Source organism: Mustela nigripes, chromosome 2 (assembly GCF_022355385.1).
Source record: "Mustela nigripes isolate SB6536 chromosome 2, MUSNIG.SB6536, whole genome shotgun sequence".
Lineage (NCBI taxonomy): Eukaryota > Metazoa > Chordata > Mammalia > Carnivora > Mustelidae > Mustela > Mustela nigripes.
This window is the reverse complement of record NC_081558.1, coordinates 4,480,131-4,502,684: the sequence shown is the minus strand read 5'-3', so window position 1 is coordinate 4,502,684 and position 22,554 is coordinate 4,480,131. Positions and strand designations below refer to the sequence as shown.

The 22,554-nt window shown below is 56.4% G+C and overlaps 3 protein-coding genes and 1 long non-coding RNA gene across 8 annotated transcripts in view; 3 read left to right on the top strand and 1 right to left on the bottom strand.

Annotated features, from left to right (window-relative positions):
• Positions 1-444: 444 nt before the first annotated feature.
• SLC25A23 (solute carrier family 25 member 23) lies at positions 445-15,194 on the top strand. 3 transcript variants are annotated; one of them, XM_059388795.1, is made up of 10 exons: positions 445-745; positions 1,903-2,029; positions 2,624-2,711; positions 3,015-3,126; positions 4,166-4,324; positions 4,412-4,564; positions 4,734-4,841; positions 5,806-5,973; positions 9,169-9,319; positions 15,046-15,194. In XM_059388795.1, the coding sequence occupies exons 1-10, from the start codon at positions 590-592 to the stop codon at positions 15,177-15,179; spliced, it is 1,356 nt and encodes a 451-aa protein (XP_059244778.1). In that variant the 5' UTR covers positions 445-589; the 3' UTR covers positions 15,180-15,194. The 3 variants fall into 3 exon arrangements, with proteins under 3 accessions (XP_059244778.1, XP_059244777.1, XP_059244779.1); XM_059388794.1 differs by lacking the exon at positions 15,046-15,194 and adding an exon at positions 10,218-12,168 and having other exon boundaries at positions 446-745; XM_059388796.1 differs by lacking the exons at positions 445-745; positions 15,046-15,194 and adding exons at positions 2,400-2,455; positions 10,218-12,168 and having other exon boundaries at positions 1,946-2,029.
• LOC132010863 (uncharacterized) lies at positions 12,250-22,246 on the bottom strand. The gene is made up of 3 exons (XR_009402293.1): positions 21,958-22,246; positions 15,770-15,957; positions 12,250-15,096 (listed from the first exon to the last, which is right to left on the bottom strand). It is a non-coding gene; the product is annotated as an uncharacterized LOC132010863 (long non-coding RNA).
• On the top strand, positions 15,103-21,951 carry SLC25A41 (solute carrier family 25 member 41). Of its 3 annotated transcripts, none has more exons than XM_059388797.1 (7): positions 15,103-15,190; positions 15,892-16,047; positions 16,517-16,669; positions 16,847-16,954; positions 19,393-19,560; positions 19,643-19,790; positions 20,545-21,951. In XM_059388797.1, exons 2-7 carry the CDS (start codon positions 15,916-15,918, stop codon positions 20,715-20,717), a joined length of 882 nt encoding a protein of 293 aa, XP_059244780.1. In that variant the 5' UTR covers positions 15,103-15,190; positions 15,892-15,915; the 3' UTR covers positions 20,718-21,951. The 3 variants fall into 3 exon arrangements, with proteins under 3 accessions (XP_059244780.1, XP_059244781.1, XP_059244782.1); XM_059388798.1 differs by having other exon boundaries at positions 15,159-15,246; XM_059388799.1 differs by lacking the exon at positions 15,103-15,190 and adding an exon at positions 15,267-15,697.
• A 123-nt stretch (positions 22,247-22,369) lies between the features above and the next one.
• The window catches only part of KHSRP (KH-type splicing regulatory protein), an 11,692-nt gene continuing 11,507 nt past the window's right edge, over positions 22,370-22,554 (top strand). The window contains exon 1 of the mRNA XM_059388801.1: positions 22,370-22,554. Coding sequence (XP_059244784.1) covers positions 22,461-22,554 — 94 coding nt within the window. The 5' untranslated portion in view covers positions 22,370-22,460.

The following is a 22,554-nucleotide window of genomic DNA, read 5'->3' as shown; positions in this document are numbered from 1 at the left end:
TTCTTGATTTTCTGTTTCTGTGGCCGAGTTGGGAATGTGAAAAGAGCGCGCGGGCGGATGGAGGGCTGGGCGGTGTAGGGTTGGTTCTTGAGTATGTCTGGGGAAAAAGAGAACCTTAGTGCCTAAAGAGGAATAGTAGAAGGAGGTCAAATGGAAACGGATTACGAAACCAAATCTGATATCTCTCGACTGCGCCCCCTTGGACTGAGGGTAAACTGAGGCACGCAAGGCGGAACTCTGAGAGCAGAATGGAGACCACTGATCTCTCTAGCCCCTCTCCCCAGAATGAACCCTGGTGCATCCCGTGCACTACCAGAGCATCACCCGGCATTCCGCCCCAAACCCGCAGCTCCGCCTCCGGCCCCCTCCCCCCGAGCGGATCGGGGGAGGAGACGCAAGTTCTGGCTCGGGCGGCAACGACTAGCAGTCGCCGCCTCCTGCAAGTGCTAGAGCCGGGCGGGCGGCGCGGAGGCTGCGGTGGCAGTGGCCGCGGAGCCGGCCCTGCGGGGCCCCGGGGGGGAGGGGGAGCCGCAAAGCCCCCGCCGAGGCCGCCACCGCCGGGCCTCCCCTCCCCCCCCGGGCCGGCGCCATGCGGGGGGGCGCGAGCGATGCGGAGCGGCGGCAGCGCTGGGGTCGCCTCTTCGAGGAGCTGGATAGTAACAAGGATGGCCGCGTGGACGTGCGCGAGTTGCGCCAGGGACTGGCCCGGCTGGGCGGGGGCGACCCGGACCGCGACACCCAACAGGTACCCCCGCCGGGACCCCAGCCTGGCGCGCGGCGCTCCGGCCCCGCCGGCGCCGGTAACCCGAGCCCCTGAATGGAGCGCTGCAGCGGCCAGCGACTGCCTGTGGCTGCGCTCCAGTGCGGGTGCCCAGGCTGGGCATCTCTCTCTCCTTCCCCCTGCCCTGCGTGTCTGGGCCTAACGGGCTCGCCCAAGACAGAGCCACGGAGGCCCCAGGCCTGCGGTTCAGCTGCCAACACCCGGTCCCCACCCCCTTCGCCGGTGCCTCGAGGGTGGGGGATGTCTTGCCCGCGAAAGGAGCGGGTCGGGTCTCCTGCCCACTGCCCGGGACACACCCTCCTCTGAACTCTTTGCCCATCCAAGACATACCTTGCTCCTCGCCTCAGGAGACACACCCTTTCCCATCCTCCCTCCGCTCCTCTGGGCACCCACTGCCCTCCGAGCCAGCTGCCCCAGCCTCTCCGTGTTTACACTTCCCTGGCGGCCCTTTCCCCGGCCTGGCTTAATGCCCCAGGCAACCCCAGCCCAGAGCCCAATCCCGACCGAGGCCACCCTCAGCAGAGGATGTAGCAAAGCGGGAGCCCTCCCCTAGGCCTGTGCGGGTCTCCTTCACACCTCTAGCCCCAGATGCCACTGGAGTGTGTCTGCAGCACGCTGAGACCTCCAGGACAACCTCCTACTTTCCAGGTGGAAAACCAGAGTCCTGGTGGGGGCTTAGCTTGGAACTCTCATTGCCCCCATGTTGCCCAGAGATGTCCGCAACAGAAGCTCCTGAAACTACCATATGGACGGGGGTTTTTTGTGTGTGTTTTTTTTTTTTTTTTTTTTTTTTTTTAAGAGACAGCTGGGAGGCCTGGCTTTCAGAGACAAGAGCCCAAGGCTACCTACCACCTCCCAGTTCTGTAACCTTGAAAAAGTTACTCGCCCTTGGAGAGCCTCAGTTTGCTTGCCAGGAAAACTGGAGGACTGCTTTGACCTCGCAGACCTACTGTGGCCTTGGGCATTTTGCTAAGAAGTGAGCTGGCAGGTGGAGGGGTGACTTCCCCTGCTCCTGTCCTTTAGGTGCTGGCGGCTCTGAGTTCCTGGACCCTGAGCTTGTCATGGCCCCTGCAGATGGGGAGCGGCCTCCTGGAGCTCCTTGTCCCTTCCCCCCCTGCCAGGACATCTCCCCCGAGGGTGACGCCGACCCAGGTGGTGGGCTGGACCTGGAGGAGTTTTCCCGCTACCTACAGGAGCGGGAACAGCGTCTGCTGCTTCTCTTCCACAGTCTGGACCGGAATCAGGATGGTAAGGCCCAGGGAGAGGCTGCGGGGGCCCTGGAGACACCAATGGGGTTAGAACTGGCAGCGCTAGGAGGAGGGGGGAGGGCCACTTCTCCCGGATGACTCACAGGCTATTTTGGGAGCTCTCCTCACCCCCCAGCTAGGTGGTTGGGCTCGTGGGCCCATCCCACCTACTTTTCCCTTCTGGGATTCGACCCCTATTATTACCCTGAAGTTTCTAAGGGACAGAGATGCCCCATATTGTTTCTGGATTCCCTATGAGGCATAGACACTCCTCCATAGCCTCTTCTGGGTCCCTAATATTGCCTCTCAATTCTCTGAGGCATCAAGATCCCCATAATTATCCCTGGATTCATTTTTTCATTCATTCACAGGACAGAGGAGCTCAGCCCCCCAACATTGCCCAGTCCCACCTCTCTGATGCCACTGGGTCAGTGACACACCCCCACACCCACCACCAACCCAGCTGCAAATCTCCTCCTGGGTTCCTGGATCCCCTGGTCTTCCTAGCCCATCCCCGTTCTGAGCTGTACTGCACTTGGGCTCTGGGGTAACCCCCCCCCCCCACACACACACCCTTTTCTGGCCCCCTCTCCAGGTCATATTGATGTGTCTGAGATCCAGCAGAGTTTCCGGGCCCTAGGCATTTCCATCTCGCTGGAGCAAGCCGAGAAAATTCTGCACAGGTGAATAGGTGGGGGTCCCAAATCCCAGGTAACTCGGGTCCCCGGGACCCCTTGGCCACCTTGAGTCTCTAGGCCCCAGACCCAATCCCAGGGCATGTGGAGCTGAGAGGTGGGCTTGGGAGTCAGGCAAATCCTGGGCCGGATGCTTCACATCTTGGAGCGAGCCTCAGTTTTCCCCTTTGTAAAATGGTGCACTCTCAGCACACAGGACGTGAGTCTCCCCCAGACCAACTGAACCTCATTTCAGCACCCGCCGCCCAGCCCCAGCACTGATTCTGTCCCCACCTTGCCCTACACCCCCAGCATGGACCGTGACGGCACGATGACCATCGACTGGCAGGAATGGCGCGACCACTTCCTGTTGCATTCGCTGGAGAATGTGGAGGATGTGGTCTATTTCTGGAAACATTCTACGGTGAGGTGGGGGCTGCTTTCCTAGCGTGGTGGCTGGGCCCTGCTCTGGTTTCCCCTGGGCATGGAGGGGGCTGGGCCAGGAGTCTTGAGAAGGAAGAGCCACTGGGAACAGCCAAGGGAGGAGACTCTAGTCCTCTCTTCCTCTGAGTGGGGCTCGGGGCACTGAGGACCCACTAGGGGAGGTCTGTGATCTGGCTGGAGCCCTTCAGACCCGACTTCGGGGTGCCAGGGGCAGACTTGGGAGCACAGGGAAGGAGGAGCTCACCAGATGGGGCACCCAGCCTCCAGCCTCCGCCCACAGCTCCCCTTCTGCAGGCTTCTTTTTGCCTTGGTAAATGGTCTGCTGCTGAAGGGACTCATTAGAAATCCACCTTCTTTGGAAGATCCAAAGAGATCCACTGGAAGTTGGGGGAGAAGGTGCTCTAAAGCCCCCGCTTCTGGGTGGGAATTTCTGAATGATGCTTCCAGTGGGATCTGATGGCATCCGGAAGGGAATCCATCTATGGGATCTTCTGAGATCCTCCTGGGAGATCCAGACATTCCCACCCTGGGGATCCGTGAGGGACTTGGTTGGGAGGTCTATAGGTAGATCCTAGGGGAGGGATGATCCCTGGGGGCAGCTTCCCTGTGGGATCTGCGGAGGTCCTGGGAGGGATCCACTGGCCTTTTTATGTGGCAGGTCCCTGCTAGGATCTTGGGTGACCCTGGAGGGATCTTCTGGAATCCTTCTGTAGGAGATCCTTGGGTACGATCCTTCAGAGTACTGATCGGCTCTGGAAGGGATCTTTATATGGTAGATGCTTGAGTGGGCTTCTTTGGGATTTGGCAGAGGGATACTGGGATCCTACATGGGAGTCAGGTTGGATGTTTTGCTGGGACCTGGTGGGGTCCCAAGAGGGATCTCCTGGGCTCTCCAAGTGAGACTGATGGGTGGACACTCTGGGTGTCCTGGGATTCACGAGGGAGACACTCTCGGGTAGGGCTGGAGCCCATCTCCCTGCCCCTCTGACGGTCTGACACCCCAGTCCCTGTGTCCTCAGGTCTTGGACATCGGTGAGTGCCTGACTGTCCCTGATGAGTTTTCAGAGCAGGAGAAGCTGACTGGCATGTGGTGGAAGCAGCTGGTGGCGGGTGCGGTGGCAGGGGCTGTGTCGCGGACGGGCACGGCCCCTCTGGATCGCCTCAAGGTCTTCATGCAGGTGAGGGGCCCTGGAAAGATCCGTTCCCTCTCCCAGGCCTCGGCCCCGGGAGGGGACCCCCAAAGCTGCCTTATCTTCCCCATGCAGGTCCACGCCTCCAAGACCAACAAGTTAAACATCCTGGGGGGCCTCAAAAGCATGATCCGAGAGGGGGGCATGCGTTCCCTGTGGCGTGGCAATGGGATTAACGTGCTCAAGATTGCACCTGAGTCAGCGATCAAGTTTATGGCCTATGAGCAGGTGGGGGCAGGGATGGGAGATGTGAGCTGGCCATGAGGGCTGGTAGGATTGGCTTGGGGGTGCAAGGGGGGTTGTCTGCAGGACTCCAGGAGTGGGTATCTGCTCCCCTGGGAGGTGTCCTCCGCAGGGGACCTGAGGTCCTGCCCACCTCTGTGTCACCCACTTTCAGATCAAGCGGGCCATTCGGGGGCAGCAGGAGACACTGCACGTGCAGGAGCGCTTTGTGGCTGGCTCCCTGGCTGGCGCCACGGCCCAAACAATCATTTACCCCATGGAGGTGAGAAGGGGGGGACTCTGGCCGGGGCCACACTGCAGGGTGGGGGGCTTGCAATAGCCGCGTCACTCCATGCTGTGATGGGCATTGGGATTGTAACTTTGCCTCTCCCTGACTTGGACTGTGGCTCCTTAGAGAAATGCCGTCTCATGTGTAGTCTCTGTGGGCATTGCAATTTGAAATGTGACTTCTGGGGATGGCGGTACTGATCCTAACGATTTAGGCAGCAACTGTGGGGGCCAGCTGTTTACAGACATGCCTCTTCTAAGGATATGGATTTCCAGGCTATTTGTTTCCAGGGGAATCATTTCAGGTTTCAGGTTGTGCAGTGTGTCAGGATTCCGATGGAAAACTCAAATCACATAGATGAAGTCTGAGGTAAGCAGTTCAGGACCGGTATGGTGGCTTCCAAGTGTTAGAGACCAAGGTTCCTGCCCTCTATCTTGTTCTAGCATTTCAGAATACAGCACTCACCTCATGGACCAAAATGGCTGTGTGTGCTCCAGTCATCACAACCCTCTTCCAGTCAATAAGGAAGAATAGAAGAAGGAAGGAACACCTCCCTGCCTTTAAAGATACTTTCTGAGTCTCACACATACCTGTTCTCCTGCTGTTTCATTGGCCAAGACTTTGTCACCTGGTCATATATCTAGGGAAAATAAGAAACGTAGTCTTTATTTTGAGAGGCTGTGTCCTTGCTGAAAACTATAGTTTCTATCATTAAGGGTGGGTGGGGGGGACAAGTTATTGAGAGACAGCAGTGGCCACCATATGCAACTCTGAGAGATGTAACCATTTCTAGGTATAGAGATTTGGGGATGGCAGAAGATTCTAGGGAAAGTGGTGTGTTAAATTCATTTGCCATCAGGGTAGAGCCTCCTGGAAGCAGCTGTTCCGAGGAGTCTTCACTCCTGGGCGTGGTGTTTCTGGAAGCACTTTGCCCAGGGATAACCGGGGTCCTCCCCAGGTGCTGAAGACACGGCTGACTTTGCGCCGGACGGGCCAGTACAAGGGGCTGCTGGACTGTGCGAGGCAGATCCTGGAGCGGGAGGGGCCCCGCGCCCTGTACCGCGGCTACCTGCCCAACGTGCTCGGCATCATCCCCTACGCCGGCATCGACCTGGCCGTCTATGAGGTCTGTGGGCGGCCCACGCCTCCTTCCTTTTCTCTCCCCTCGGATTTGCCCACAGGACGCCCCTTTCCCCTAGGGCTGACTCAGTGAATGGCCATAGCTGGGGTGGAGAAGCGCCACGGGCCTTGGGATTCTGGGGAACCCCTTTGGCTGTCTGACTCCCTGACTTTTCACCTTTATCGTTGCGTGAATTCTTCCCACTTCCGTGGGCAGTTCAGCCTTACTGGGCCTCAGGCCCGGGCAAGGTCGGGGCCTACCATAGCTCACACAATCGTGGGAGAAAGCGAACTGAGCTTCAGAAATGCCGGTCTCCCCAGAGCACGTACTGGACCCAGCCGATGTCTTCTCCACGGACTGCCCATTTCATAGAAACCACACTCCGTGGCCACCATCTCTGATCAAAAGAGGCAGGAGTCGGGGCTGGGACCGGGGTGGTAGGGGGAGGGTGTGATGTCTCTTCCATGGGTCTTGACTTTTCTCTTCTCCTGGTGAGATCACCAGGTTCTTCCAAGTAGCACGGCCCCACATGTCCCGAGGCATCCACCAAAGTCTCTGTGTCCAGGAGAGAGCTAGCTTCGCAGGCCAGGGACCAGTGCAGTCGCCAAGGGCCCCGTCCTCCGAGGGCCCGGCTCTTGGTTTGATGCCCTGCTGTTGCGATCTTGAAATCCCTAATCGTTTTTGGACGAGGGACCCTGCACATTTTTATTTCACGCTGGGCCTCGCCTCCAACGCTGCACGCCTGCCATCCGTCCCTGACCTGCCCATCTCCCAGCACCCGGGCAGCCCCACGAGACAAGGCCACCACTCGTTCACTCACTGGCTCACTCAGCAATGATTTACTGAGCATCCCAAGGCACTGGGAAGCGTTACATAAAAACGCAGTCCTTGCTTTCCTGGGGCACCCACTCCAATGAGCAAGGAATTCAGTCCTCGGGCCAACAAGTAGTTTCAGATCCTGCGAAGTTCTCAGAAGAGGATAAAACAGGATGTGTAATTGAAAGTAACAATGGGCAGGAGGGCGTCGAGGCAGGCCTCCGAGAGGCAGTGAACGAGGGCGTGTGAACCAGGCAGAGGGGGCCGGGAGCGGAGGAACTGGAGTCAGCAGGAAGTTGGTGATGTGGCTGGTTTTTCCTGGGCGCAAGATGCAGCCACTGGGGGGCTGTGCGCAGAAATTAGACAGAACTTTGTTTGATCCATTCTTCATCCAAAAAGGGAGCTGGGAGTTTTAAGTGGTTTGAGACACCCTGTGCCCTCTTGGAGTTTCAAAACCTATGTTAGTCCCTTAAAAGCTCTGAGAAGTGTGCAGAAAAGTGATTTCGCTGGGTTTTTTTGTTTTTGTTTTTGGGGGGTTTGTCGCGCTTTTGATTTTTGGCCCAGCGATGGCCATATCTATGGGTTCATTAGAACTTCTTTTCAACAACTCTTAAACACTCGCTCAACACCTCTTTGGCAAATCCTGCTCCAAACGAAGGCTATTAAAATCGCAAAGGCAGTAATGGCAAACGCTTGCTTCCCAGGCACCCACTCCTTGCCCAGCCCGGACTTCACTGATCTATCCCAGCCCTGAGTCCCTCTCCACACACTTCGGGACAGCGATTATCAAGGGGTTAGAAGTGACATAGGACGTGAAACCTCAGAGCCATCCCAGCCCCAGAGCAAGAAAGAAGATCCTCCCCAAGAGGCTTCATAAGGGGCTGGCTGCTTGAAAAGCCAAATACACCACTCTGGGCTTGGTGTTAGGACTCCATCGTATCTTTTGCGGGGATGCCCTCCCGAACCCTTAAGGGCATGTTATCAAGCAAGTTAATGTGTGGGCAGGTGGAGATCAATCCTGCTCCCAGTGGGGGGCGCTCGCGCGCTCTGGAGGCAGCCGAGAACACGCCCCACCAGGGACGCAAGGGAGCCGGGGCATTGATACGCCAAGACAGCTGTTCCATCTTGCTGCTGGGGACAGTGGGGTGCTCGTTTCCCAGCACTTCCTGCCTATTCCTGGGTGCTCAGAGCAGCATCACCTGGGTCCAGCAGGAGTCCTCGGGCAGAACTGGGGCCGCTGGCAGTTGGGAGTCCGCCGATGTGAGTGGAATGGGATGCAGATGGCGTGTCCACGCTGGAGAGCATGTTAGCTTCCTGTGGCTGCTGTAATGAATGGCCACAACCTTCGGGTTTTTTTTTTTTTTTTTTTAAGATTTTTATTTATTGGGCACCTGGGTGGTTCAGTGGGTTAAGCCGCTGCCTTCGGCTCAGGTCATGATCTCAGGGTCCTGGGATTGAGTCCTGCATCGGGCTCTCCACTCAGCAGGGAGCCTGCTTCCTCCTCTCTCTCTCTCTCTCTCTCTCTGCCTGCCTCTCTGCCTACTTGTGATCTCTCTCTGTCAAATAAAGATTATTTATTTATTTATTTGACAGAGAGAGATCACAAGTAGGCAGAGAGGCAGGCAGAGAGAGAGGAGGAAGCAGGCTCTCTGCCGAGGAGAGAGCCCAATGCGGGGCTCGATCCCAGGACCCTGAGATCATGACCTGAGCCGAAGGCAGAGGCTTTAACCCACTGAGCCACCCAGGCGCCCGAACCTTAGGGGTTCAAAGGAGCACGCGCTCACTATCGCATAGTGTTGAAAGCCAGAGGTCCGAGATGGGGCTCACCGGGCTACAATGAAGATGTTGACAGGGTTGCCTTTCTTCTGGAGGCTGCAGGGCAGAGGCTGTTGCCTCGTCTGTCCCCTTCTCTAGCAGCTGCCCATTTTCCTTGACTGGTGGACCCATCGTCCATCTTCAGAGCCAACTCCGGAGTGTCTTCCAACCTGTCCCCCACCTCTGCTTCTACTGTCCCCTCTCCTCATTTATAAGGAGGCTTATGACGACATTGGACCTACCTGGATAATCTAGGATTGTGCCCCATCTCCAGGTCCTTAACTCCATCACATCGGCAAAGTCCTTTTTGCTATGTGAGGTACCATATTCCAGCTTCCAGGGACAAGGGCATGGACAGTGGCGGGTGGGGGGCGTCCTCACACATACCATAGAAGGTGGAGGTGGGGCCTGAGTGGCAGGACACAGGTACCGTGTCGTGGGGCACTCAGCACGTCCCGGCCATCAGGGGAGGCAGAAGCCAGGGATCAGGACCTCCAAAGCCAGGGTCTTGCGTGGTGTTACCCAATTCCGATCCAACCCACACTCTACTGCCTTCTTCACCCCCACCAGACGCTGAAGAACCGGTGGCTCCAGCAGTATAGCCACGACTCGGCCGACCCAGGCATCCTCGTGCTCCTGGCCTGTGGCACCATCTCCAGCACCTGTGGCCAGATAGCCAGCTACCCCCTGGCCCTGGTCCGGACCCGCATGCAGGCCCAAGGTGAGGCCTGGGCGGGAGGCTGGGACAGGGAAGAGCATCACCTCTCGGGCCCCACCTGCCCATCCCCAGCTCCTCCTCCTGGCTAGGGAGGGTCCCCGGCTGGGATCCTCCTGGATTTGGATGGCCTTCACTAAAGTCCCTACCTATCTCTGGGCCTCAGTGTACCCATCTGTGACCCTGGAACAGGAGCCCTTTGCCTTCTCTGAGCGAGGAGAACAGATGAGCGAGCACTGGGAGAGAGCCCTTAGCAAGCTTAGCGGGGAGGGCTGCTCACTGGAGCTTCGTTTGCAAGGCTGGGCTACCCTGATGGAAGGGGAGGGAGGATCCGGGTAAGAAGGGGCGGGACCAGGCTGGCTATGGGTTTATTGTTTTCCTCTGTAGGTTTCTTTTAGGGTTCTCCCACCCACACACATACACACTCCTGAATCTGTTTCTGGAATTTCCCTGGGAATTTTAGCATTTGTGTTCCGTTCTCCGGGGCTGTATTAGCGCATAAACCTGGGTCCTTGCTCTCCAAGAGCTCACAGGCTGCACAGGAAGCGAGGTGCTGAATAATCATTCCACGATTCAGTATGGATTTGGGGTTGAATGAAGGAGAAGAGGAAGAGCCAGACTTAGACTGGGGTCCAGGCAGAGGAAATGTCTGTCCCCTGTCCCACCACACACATACACGCACCTTCTCTGTTTCTAATTGTCCCCAAACTTGGGCCCTCAGAAGCGGGGTGAAAAGGTGAGCAGCCATTTCCAGAGCCTGGAGAACTCCTGACTCTGAGTAGGTCCTGCTGTTGAGCTAATCCTCCTCTCTCGTGCTGTAACGGCCGCAGGCCCAGCCCTGGGGAGTAGGAGGGGGAAGTGAGAGGGGCCGCTTGGCCTCACCTGGCCTCCCCACCCCCCCCAGCCTCCATCGAGGGTGCCCCCCAGCTCTCCATGCTGGGTCTGCTCCGTCACATCCTGTCCCAGGAGGGCGTGTGGGGCCTCTACCGGGGCATTGCCCCCAACTTCATGAAGGTTATCCCGGCTGTGAGCATCTCCTATGTGGTCTACGAGAACATGAAGCAGGCCCTGGGGGTCACGTCCAGGTGAGGGATCCAGAGCCTGACCCACGCTAGATCCCTCGCCTCAATCATGACACCCCCACACCCCAGGCACTGGAGACTGATGGCCCAGCCAGTGGATCCCAGGGCTCCCCACACTAAATCACAGGATCCCCCACTTTATCCACTGAGTTCTGCACCCCTGGATCGCAGCTACTGACCCCCATACACACACGGGGTCCTGGACCTCCATGACTTAACCACGGGATCCCCCACAACCCGACTAATGGACCCTGACAGCCCAACTACAGAAGTGCACATCACTACACCCAAACAGCCAGCCCCGAGCCCCCGCAGGCCCCAGATCCAGCACTGGGTCCTAGATCCCCAGACCCACTGGCAGATCCCAGATCCCCATGCTTCCAGCCCTGGATCTCCAAGCTCGGCCACTGGATTCTGGATATCAAGAAGCCTCAGCCTCCGGATCCTGACAATGCAATGCCTAGATCCCGGGGCCCCCGCCACTGGATCCCAGATCCCCTCACCCCAACTACTGGATTCCTGAATTCCTTTACCTTGACACTGAGTCCCGGATCCCTCTGCTTGACTACTGGATTCCCTACATTTCAACCACTACACCCTCAACCCACAACCACTGGATCTCGGATTCCCAAGCCCTGACCGGCTGGATCCTGGCTCCTAAATCCACAATGTGAGCCCAACGGCTGAGCGAGTGGGTCCTGGTGACTGCGGCTGTTGGACCCCCAAACCCCTTCACCACAGGCACTGGATGCTGAAACCTCACCCATAGGAGGTAGACCCCCCCCCCCACCCTTCCAAGCACTGGATCCCAGCCCCTTAACCCCTGGATTCTGACCGGAATCCTCCCTGGCACTGGATCCTGAATGCTCAGACTCCAAGTCTGGATAGATCCCAATAAGCCAATGACAGCTTCCTGGATCCCCCGTGCCCCTGTCCCAGACACACCCCAGAGCCCAGGGTCCCATGCCACAAAGCCCAGAGTCTAAGGGGCCTGTTGGAAGCCTAGGTCCTGGCCTCCTGCTTCCAGAAGACCCATGGGACTTGTCCAAAGACCTGACATGACTAGAAGCCAGCAGCTGGGGAAGGAGATGCCCCCTCCCACGCCCTAGGCAGAGGCTGGACATGCCTGCCACCCAGGCAGCACGGCTGTACCTCTGGTCCCTGTGGCAAAACTTCCCCCCACCCCCGACAATGCACGGCGGTGTCTTCCATTCCCTTCTCACCTTTAGGCTGACGATGACCTCCCATTGCTCTCTCTTGGGGGCAATCTGAGGCCGGGGACACATTATGGGGACTCCCCCAAACACATCTCAGCACTGCCAGCCTCTACCCGGGCTTCAGGGTTGGGAGCCGGGAGCAAGTCTACACAGACTAGCCTTCCAGGGAGCCAAGCATCCAGTTATGCAAAACAAACAAGCCAAATCCCCCAAACTCACTCCAGGTCTATTTTTCTACCAGAGAGGAGCAGACATTCCTCCCCTTCAGATAACTCAAGCCCCCCCCCCCCCCCCCCCCCCCCAGGAACCTGTACATTCTGCACTTTATAGTTGGATTCAGAGCGTAGCGTAATTGGGGGACCCCTCCCATGCCTCCTCCCTAGTCCTTGGGGAACCCGAGGAAAGGACTACAAAAGAGCAACTGGGTTGTTTTGGGGGGGCTGGGGGACCCCCCCTTATGGCTTCCACCCCCCCCCACCTACACCGTGTCCCACTCCCTGCCTGCTTGTGTTATTTCAAAGGAAAAGAACAAAAGGAATACACTTTCTAAGCTCTTTCCTTGTGTTTTTTCCTGAAAGGGGGTGGGTCAACATGGGACCACCTCAAACTACCCCCCGAGGAAGGGACATGGGCCAGACTCTGTCGCACACAGCTCCGGGAGAACAGGAAGTGACTTCCTCGGTTTCCGTAGCTGTGGACGGGACACATGTGGGGAAAATCCCACATTCATGCGCCCTTTTTATGTTTCCCAGGGCCGCTGTAACAAATTACCACAAACTGGGGGCTTAAAATGACACAGTTTTTAGATTGGTACTTTTTTATTGTGGTAAACCAGACAGCACGCAAAATACACCATCTTAAACATCTCTAAGCAGCACGAAGCACAATCACATTGTCTTGGAACCACCCCCGCCCTGTCTCCAGAACTTTCCATCTCCCCAAATGGAGACTCTGTCCCCACGAAGCATGGACTCCCCACCCCCTGTCCTAGCCCCGGCTCCCACCCTCTCCTCTCTGCCTGTGTGGACAGGACTCCTCTGGGCCCTCCTGGGAGTGGGGTCCTGCGGGATGGGTCCTTCTGGGTCTGGCTCCTCTCGCTGGACCCAGTGTCCCCGGGGGTCCGTCCACATCGTGGCAGGTATCAGGATGTCCTCCCTTTTTAAGGCTGAATAATATTCCAGGGTGTGGATGGACCATATTTTGTTTATTCATTTACCCATTGAGGGACACTTGGCTTGCTTCCACCTTTGGCTATGGTGAATTAAAAACAACAGGAATTTATTGTCTGCCGGTTCCGAAGGCTAGAAGTCTGAAATCAAAGTGTCAATGGGGCTATGGTCCCTCTGAAGATTCTGGGGGAGGATCTTTCCTGCCTCCTCCAGCTTCTGGTAGTCACGGGCACTTGGCAGTCCTCAGCCTGTAGACCCAATTGGTCCAATTTCTGCCTGTCTTCAAATGACCAAACTTTCTCCTTTTACCATCCTGTTTGTGTTTTAAGCTGTTACATTTGGGGTAATTTGTTACACAGCAACAGCTAACTGATATGCACACAGAGATATGATTTTCCACCCACTCAAAGATGGACTCAAGCCTTGCTAACTATTTTGTATTTTTACTTCCTTTAAATTATGTCCTGAGGATCGTTTTCCCGGAAGCGGGATTGCTGGGTCAGAGGGTATGACGATTTCAGCGTCCCGCCACCCGAGAAATCGTCTGATACACACAGCTACCAACGAGGAATTAGCATTCCTATTTTTACTGCGGTCATACCAGCATGGAGTGTTACCGCTTTGATTTTATTTAATGAGGCCAGTCAACAACTATTTTCCGGTCCACCTTCTTACAGCCCGTTCCACCATTGGGGCCTTGGGAACTGACGTGTGCTGTAATACCACACAGACCACTTTTCTCTTTTGGAGTCTCCCCACCCACAAAATAGGGGACATTATCACTGACATCTTCAAAGGGAGAAGAACATATTTATTGAGCAAGTACTCAATATGTTGACTCTGTGCTGAGCCCTTTGCCATGTTGTCTCCTTCCCTTTCTCATCTATTTACCGGACCCCTGCTTTGTGCCAGACCCGGCTTTGTGCAACACGCAACAATCACTGCCCTCAAAGACCCCACATTCCAGTGCGGAGAGACAAACAATGAGTAACACACACGAGTGAATGTGTAGCTGGGTAGGAAGCAAAGGTGCTATGAATAAAGATTGCATGAAGATTTAAAGACAGCGAGGGAGGGAGCCATGGTGATGTCCAGGAAAACAGCATTCTATGCAGAGGGAACAGCCAGTGCGAAAGCTCTGGGGCAGCACTGAGCCTGGCATGTTGGAGGAACGGGGAGGGGGCCTGTGTGGCTGGAGCAGATTGGGTAAGGAGGAGGAAGGGGGGAGGGAAGGGCAGGAAGGGGACCGGGGAGGTCAGGCAGGATCTTGGGGGCAAAAGAGAGGACTTGTGCTTCTACCCCAGGGAGATGGGAGCCCTGGAGGGCTGTGGGGCAGAGACGGGGAGGGCTCACGGGTGCCCTCTGGTGTTATTGTGGGGAGTAGACCAGAGGCAAGAGTGGACGGGCCCAGAGTGAGGCAGCTGCACTGGTCCAGGTAATCCATCATGGGGCTGGACCAGGGTGGAGGCCATGGACATGGTGAGCAGCAGCCAGATTCCGGGTATATATTAAAAGTTAAGCCAGGGGGCGCCTGGGTGGCTCAGTGGGTTAAGCCGCTGCCTTCGGCTCAGGTCATGATCTCAGGGTCTTGGGATCGAGTCCCGCATCGGGCTCTCTGCTCAGCAGGGAGCCTATTCCCTCTCTCTCTCTGCCTGCCTCTCCATCTACTTGTGATTTCTCTCTGTCAAATAAATAAATAAAATCTTTAAAAAAAAAAAAAGTTAAGCCAGGATTTGATAACAGAATGTGGGCATAAGAGAAAGAGAAGAATCATGGATGACATCAAGATTTTTTTAACAAAACCACATAAAGGACAGACACTCTCTCCGTGAAGACTCAATGCAACCTCTTGACATGATGTGGTACAGGTTATCATCACTTCCAGTTAACACATGGGGAAACTGAAGCTCAGAGAGGTAGAGCGATTACCCCAGGGTCACATAGCAGGAGTTGCCCTAGATGGGATTCAAATCCAGGTTGCCTCCAAAGCTATGCTTGTCTCACCTTGGGAACCAACTGTGTCTCTCCCTCTCAGAGCTCCAGAACCTTCCCACTCTCCCTCAATTCTGTCTCCCATTGCCACGACAACAACACAGTGCATTTGTTTCCTACGGCTGCTGTAACAAATGACCACAAACATGGTGGCTTCAAACAACACAGATGTACCATTCCAGAGGTCCGAAGCCTGACCCGGATCTCACTGGGCTAAAATCAAGCTCCTTCTGGAGGCTCCAGGGGAGAACCTGCTTCCTGGCCTTTTCCAGCCTCGAGGGTCTTCCTGCCTGCATTCCACGGCTCGTGGTTCCCTCCTCCATCTGCAAAGCCAGCAACGGTCGGTCAAGTCTTTCTCACGTTGAATCCTTTTGACGACAGTCCTGCTTCCCTCTTCACCATTTAAGGACTCGTGAGGTTAGACTGGGCCCATGCAATGAGTCCAGAATAATCTCCCCATCTCCCATCAGCTGGTTAGTGACCTTAAATCCTCGGGCAAATTTACTTTCCCCTTTGCCACGTAACATGGCCAGTCCACGGTTTTAGAGGGATCTGGATATGGACATTTTGTTCTGCCCACCACATCCAGTGAGGTCACAAGGGCCTCTGTGACGTCATTGTGCCCCGGTACCCAAATTTATAAGCTGGCCCTCCCACTTGGTTGCTGGATGGGCAAATCTGTCACCAGGGATTTGAACTGGGTGTCCTGACCCTCCGGCTCCCATGGGAGATCAGCCTGAGGAAGCTCAGAAGCCTTGCTTGAGTGTCCAGACCCTGTTTAAGAGGGTCAAGGCCTTGCTCACCAAAGCCCCATCTCCGACCCTGCCCCCACCCCCCTCCCGGAATCCAGGCTGTACACATGTGTACGGGTATGTGTTTGGGCACGTGCGTGAAAATGACCTGGAGCATCTCCCATCACAGCAAGTGAGTCTGAGAATGGCAGGTCGGCCAGCACCTCCAGCCCCCTCTGCATGACCCACTCCCCTCCAAGCAGACCTGGCTTTCCACCTTGAAGCACTGGGGGCCAGGATGGGCCTTCACCAGGAGGGGCTTCTGGAAGTTCAAGGAAGGAGCTCCAGCCTGGCTGAGTACGGGTGGGAGCTGGGTCTGCCTTGCAGGTGCTGGACACAGGAGAGCAGCTGATGGTTCCCGTGGATGTCCTCGAAGTGGATAACGAGAGCGCCCTGTGGAAGTTTCTGCTCTCAGGGGCCATGGCTGGGGCGGTATCCCGCACGGGCACAGCCCCTCTGGACCGAGCCAAGGTGTATATGCAGGTGCGCGGGGAACCCGGCACTGGAGCCTTTGGGGTGGGGCTGGACAGAGGCAGAACTGATGGGGTTCAGGATGTGGGGGGTGGGGCTGGGATGGGGGGTTGGAGTCAGGAGGAGGCTGAATGGAGACCAGGGTGGGGGCTGGAGCTGAGGACTCTGGAGCCAATGGGGTTGAAGTTGGAGGAGCCGAGAGAACAGCAGGAGGCACAGGGTAGGGCTGGGGATAAGGGAACTGGGGATAGGGTCTTCGGATGGCTTTGAAGGCAAGCTAGAACAGGTAAGGAGAGGAAGACGAGGTCGGAGATGGGCACGCGGGTCTGCGTGGGTTACAGCACTGTGAGGCCCGCGGGGAGGGAGCAGGAGGAGGAACGGGGTTGGGTGGCTAGGGACAGGCCAGTGTTGAGCTCCAGGCTGAGACAGAGGCGACCCGGGTGGGAGGCTCCTCACAGGGCCAGTGGCCTCCCATCCCCAGGTCTACTCCTCCAAGACTAACTTCATGAACCTGCTGGGGGGGCTCCGAAGCATGGTCCAGGAAGGGGGCTTCCGCTCCCTGTGGCGGGGCAATGGCATCAACGTCCTCAAGATTGCCCCTGAGTACGCCATCAAGTTCTCCGTCTTCGAACAGGTGGGCGGGGGGCGGCCCACTTGGCCCAGCCTTTGTCCTTCAACCCAAAGCTCTCCTACGCCTCCTTGCAAGCTCAGATCCTCACCCAAGACACGCTTTCACGCTCTGGCCCCAGACCCAGGGTGGGTTTCAGCTAGGAAGGTTAGCGGTTCTCTCTGGTCCTCTCTCCCGCTCCAGTGTAAGAATTACTTCTGCGGAGTGCACGGGTCCCCACCCTTTCAGGAACGTCTCCTCGCTGGCTCCCTCGCTGTGGCGACCTCTCAGACGCTCATCAACCCCATGGAGGTAAGAGAACACCTCCCCGTGGAAGATGAAACTAGGTGAAAATTAGCCAGCAGCTGCTTCCGCTTCCTCCTCCTCGTCTTCCCCCTCCCTCCTTCACGTGAGGTGTGTGTCCCACTTGCGTTCCAGATGGCTCGCAGGTTATTTCAACACCTATGCATTGGTTGGGTCCTGTTCTTTTCCTCGCCGAGCCAAGATGCAACCGGGATAATTTACTAAACTCCTGTGCATACTGGAGAGGTTTTTTGGCTTTTCTCTTCTTACTCTGCTGTGTCTGTCCAAGCACTAGTGTCTCCCCCCCCCCCCACCTTTTCTTGCGGGAGGTAACAATTAGATTTTTTTGTACAGCACTTTTAGATTTACAGCAAAACCGAGCAGGAAGTTTTTGTGCAGCAGTTTTAGATTTACAGAAGAGCGGAGCAGGAAGTGCGGGAGTTCTTACACACCTCTCCCCACATATACAGTTTCTGCTATTAACGTCTTGCGTGGGGGAGGGGCGTTTGTTGCAACTGATGAGCCAATATGGATACATTATTATTAAAGCCCATAGTTGCCATTCTTGGATTTGTACAGATGCATATGGACACGTACGCACCATTAGGGTGTCATACAGAGTAGTTTCACTGCCCTAAAAATCCTGAGTTCTGCCTACTCACCCTTTTTTTTTTTTTTTAAGATTTTATTTATTTATTTGACACAGAGAGAGAGATCACAAGTAGGCAGAGAGGCAGGCAGAGAGAGAGAGGGAAGCAGGCTCCCTGCCAAGCAGAGAGCCCAATGCGGGGCTCGATCCCAGGGCCCTGGGATCATGACCTGAGCCAAAGACAGAGGCTTTAACCCACTGAGCCACCCAGGTGCCCCCCTACTCACCTCTTTTTGCTTCTCCTGAGTCCCTGACAACCCCAGATCGTTGTTTATACAGTTTTACTTTTATTTTATTTTTAAGTGATCTCTACATCCAACGCAGGGCTGGAACTTATGACCCTGCAAGCAAGAGTCACAAGCTCTTCTGACTGAGCCAGCTGGGCATCCCTATAGTTTTATCATCTTTAATTTTTCAGGCTTGATCTTACGCTTTCTCATCCCCCATCCCTGCTCTTTATCGGTTTTCCGGGTTACACCCCTGTGGTTTCCCATATAAACTTTAGAAGTAACTTTAGAAGTAACTTGTCTAGTTCAGAAAACAAAGTCACCTATTGGTTTGTTTGTTTGTTTGTTTTTACTGGGATGGTATTCAATTTATAAAGAAGCTTAGAGATGCCTGCCATCTATATGAGGCTGGGTCTGGTGTCCAAGATCATTTCCATGGGTTCAAGTCTCCTTTTATGGACTTTAATGGTCTTTTTAAAGTTGTTGTTGTTGTTTTCCATATAATTCTTGCCCTCGACCAGTTAAATTTCGTCTTTGGTGTATTTGTTCTATTGCTGTGTAACAAACTGCCAGACTCAGTAGCTTAAAATGATACAGATTTATTATCTCCTTTGTCTGTGGGTCATGCCTGGGCACTGGCTAGTCAGGTCCTCTGCTCAGGGTTTCATCAGGCCAAAATCAAGGTGTTGGCTGGGTTACAGTGAACCTGAGGCCTGCGTCCTCTGCCAAGTTCCTTGGTTGCTGGCAGGATTCGGTTTCTTATGGTTGTAGGACTGAGGTTCTCGGCTCCTAGAGGCCATGTACTGTCCCTGCCAGGTGGTCCTCTCCACAACAGTCTGCTCATTTAAGACCAACTGAAGGATGTCCTGGATGCTCCCCATCACTCTGATTTCTTCTGTCTCTGGCAACAGACTCATTTAAAAGGATCACCTGATTTGGTCAGGCCCACCTAGGACAATTGGTCTTGCTTCACTTAAAATCAAGCGCTTCAGGACCTCCAATACATCTGCACAATCCCTTCACCTTCATCATGTAACTTGACAAGGAGAGTGACACCCCACCATAGTCACAGGCCTAGCACACACTCAAGGTCAGGGGGCGGGCATTATATGAAGCATACATATCAGGTGGAAAACTTGGGGACCACCTCAGAATTCTGCCTATCGAACTTGGCGTTTGGTCTTACAGGCAACTGTAGAGCTGCTACTATTTTGATGTTGGGGGTATGTCATACAGATTATGTCCGGCTCCTCCTGGAAAACGGGCAAACCAGGACACCTAGGGTCTGCACCCCCCCATGGCATTACATCTGTGTCCGCCAGGTATAGGCTGTGACTCCGCTCAGTCCACGCCACTTCCCTTATCCTCTTGCCTCTGTCAGCACTGGGGCTTCTGAACCCTGGGTGGAGGCACACACAAGCCAAGGGATCACGTGGCTCTGGGTTCGAACCTCCGCTCTCTGGACTCCTCAGCTTCTGCTTCCTCAGCTGGAGGACAGAAACGCCGGCTGCCGCTGAGAGCCGCTGAGAGCTTTCCATCGGATGAACGCCCTCCCTCCTCACCCTCCCCAGGTGCTGAAGACACGGCTGACCTTGCGCCGGACAGGCCAGTACAAGGGGCTGCTGGACTGTGCGAGGCAGATCCTGAAGCAGGAGGGCACCCGTGCCCTATACCGCGGCTACCTGCCCAACATGCTTGGCATCATCCCCTACGCCTGCACGGACCTGGCCGTCTATGAGGTGCGGGTCCCACAGAGGGGTGCCGGGGCTGGTGTGGACATAGGCCCGCCGTGAGTGTCCTGCTGACCCCCTTCTCTTGCAGATGCTCAGATGTTTCTGGTTGAAGTCAGGCAGGAACATGGAGGATCCCAGTGGCCTGGTCAGTTTGTCATCGGTGACACTGTCCACGACCTGTGGCCAAATGGCCAGTTACCCGCTGACACTGGTGCGCACCCGGATGCAGGCCCAAGGTCAGAAAAGCCCCAGTGGCCACCGTGCGTGCCCCCCCCCAGCCTTGACGCTGAACGTTCTCATCCCCCAAAACTGACTCCCAAACTCTCCACATCTGATCCTGGCCACCTGTGCCGAACTCTAAACTCACCAAGACTCACCCCCAAATATGACCCCAAATTAACCCTACAAACCAGTGAAATGAACATATCCCGATGGACCCCCATAAACACCCCCCAAATGTGACTCAGGCCCCCACACCATACTTCAAGACACATATTCCCCAAATGCTCTCCCCACTTCTCCAACAGACCTACCCTGTATTCCTAAAATTCCTAAATTTGCTAAAACCAAAGTTTAGGCCTCCCAGTGTCATAACCATTTCCCCCACTAAGTTGGGTACCCCCCAAATGGACTCTCAGCCCCTAAACCCAAACAAGTCCTCGGTCCACTACCCGAATCTTGAAGATATCCCCAAACCACCCCTTAGCACACTCCCGAATCTCTGGCAGATCTTCGAAGTTCCCTCCCAAGTAAATGTGAAAGCTTTCTAAGATGTTCCCGAAAACAAATCCTGAAAACTCCTGCCTGGGTTGATCTCACTCTCCCCCAGACTGACCGATTTCCTCTAACAGTCTTCCAAGCTCCTTCCCAACTGACCCCCAGACTCCGACCCCTGGCTTCAGCCAACCCCCCAACATCCCCCCCCCCCCCCCCCGCCAGGTGGCCAGATCATCTCTGCGAGAAGCCCTGAGCTTGCCCCTGTTCCCACAGACACTGTGGAGGGCTCGAACCCCACCATGTGCGGAGTCTTTCGGCGGATCCTGGCCCAGCAGGGCTGGCCAGGGCTGTACCGAGGCATGACTCCCACTTTACTGAAGGTGTTGCCAGCAGGTGGCATCAGCTACGTGGTGTATGAAGCCATGAAGAAAACCCTGGGTGTATAGGCGATGGCGAGTTGACACACTCTGGGCAGAAATGGACAGAAGGATCCAGGGTCTCCTGGCCCAAATAGCCCTCCAGGCTCAGGCCCAGGGGGACAGTTTGTCCGGAGAAGCAGTCTGGGGGCCTGGCCGGAAGATCCCTGGGGATCCTTCCCAAGGGTGCGGCCAGGGACTAGTCTGGACTCCAGGTTGGCTCGTTGTGGCTTGACCCGGCTTCAGGGTGAAACGGTGGACATGGAGACAATCGGAAATAAAGAGACCGTTTCCGCCGGGTGTGTCTGGGATACCTGCGTCCAGGAGGGGAGCTGGGTATCTGGTATCTCTGGGTCGAGACTAGGAGTCCCTGGTTTCAGGAGCTGAGCTGGGGACTCGGAACACTCTGGGTCCGAGAGGGAGCTGGGCAGTTTGGATACCTGGGTCCCAGGAGTGGAAGCTGGGTACCTGGGAGCCCTGGGTCTTGGAAAGAGGCCTGGGTATCTTGGGCCCCTTGGACCTGAGTAGGAATTGTAAACCCGCCTAACGCCTGGGTTCAGAAGAGTAACTGAGGCCTAGGATCGGCGCTTGGAGCTCTTATCTCCAGACCTTATGTGGAGAGGGCGTGGGATGTAATTAGGGTCCTAGGAGAGAACCCGCGGCCCTAGATCCTTGAATTCTGCAGGGGAACTGGTTGCATGAGGCCTGGAAGAGAAGCAGGGGCTCTAGAACCCGGGGTGGAGAAGACAGGCGGTACCCGGGATCTCTGGGTTCCCTCCTGCCCTTGGGCCACCCCCTCCCGGAAGCACCCGATCTCCAAGGCCTCGAGCAGGCCATGTGTCCGGCCTACCCAACCAGGCTCCTGGGGCGCTAACCCAGACGTCAGGCCCGAATTCCCCGCAGCCGGTCGGCACTGCCCACGTCGACTGCCATTCACTCTCGCCACGGCTAATCCCCGCTCGCGTTTGGCGGTCAGCTCCGCCCCAATGCAGCTCCTCTTCCATTGGCTCCCACCAAAACTGGGCACCTTCATTTCCTACCCTGTCATTCGTCCAGAGAGGTGTCCGTCACCTTGCACCCGCCCCCACGGCCCAGCCATTGGCTTAGCAATCAAGGCTAGAAAAGGATTCTGGTTAACAGGGAAAGCCATCCAGTCCAAACCTAAGCGCGTCACCCAGAGCTCGTCAGGGGTTGGATTAAATTGACTGCCAATCTTCGCAAGAACCGCCTTCTGCGCGTACTCATTGGCTTGCGTGCACGATTATCTCACCTGGCGCCCGCCCAGCCTGGTCAAAGGGGCCTTTCGCCAGGCCCCTCCTTCCTGTCCACTTGACTCTCCGGAGTCGTCAATCCGGTTCTGAAGTCGCCCCGTAGTTCTGGAACTCCCGCTTCATTGGGCCTCCTGCCTTCTCGGGTCGCCTCGATTTGCCCGCCCAGCACCGGCAGCCCGCAGCCCACTGCCTCCGAGACCTGTCGGTCACGCGGCGCCTCCCGCCCACTGCCTCTCGCGGCACTCCGATTGGCCGCTCGCCTCCAGAGCCCGCGATTGGTGTCCCAGGAGCGGCGGCCGCCTCCCATTGGCCTGGCGGCGCCGTCCGTCACGCCGGCGGCGGGAGGGGGCGTCCCTCTCCCCCCTCGTCGTCTTCCCAGCCGCTGGGTTCCCAGAGTGCTCCGCGGCCGTGTGGAGCGAGGCCTTGTTCCCGCGTTGAGCCGCCGCCGCCGCCGCCTCCTCCTCAGCTTCAGCCTCCGCGCCAGGCCCGGCCCCGCCGCGCCATGTCGGACTACAGCACGGGAGGACCCCCGCCCGGGCCGCCGCCGCCCGCTGGCGGCGGCGGGGGAGCCGGGGGAGCCGGGGGCGCCGGGGGAG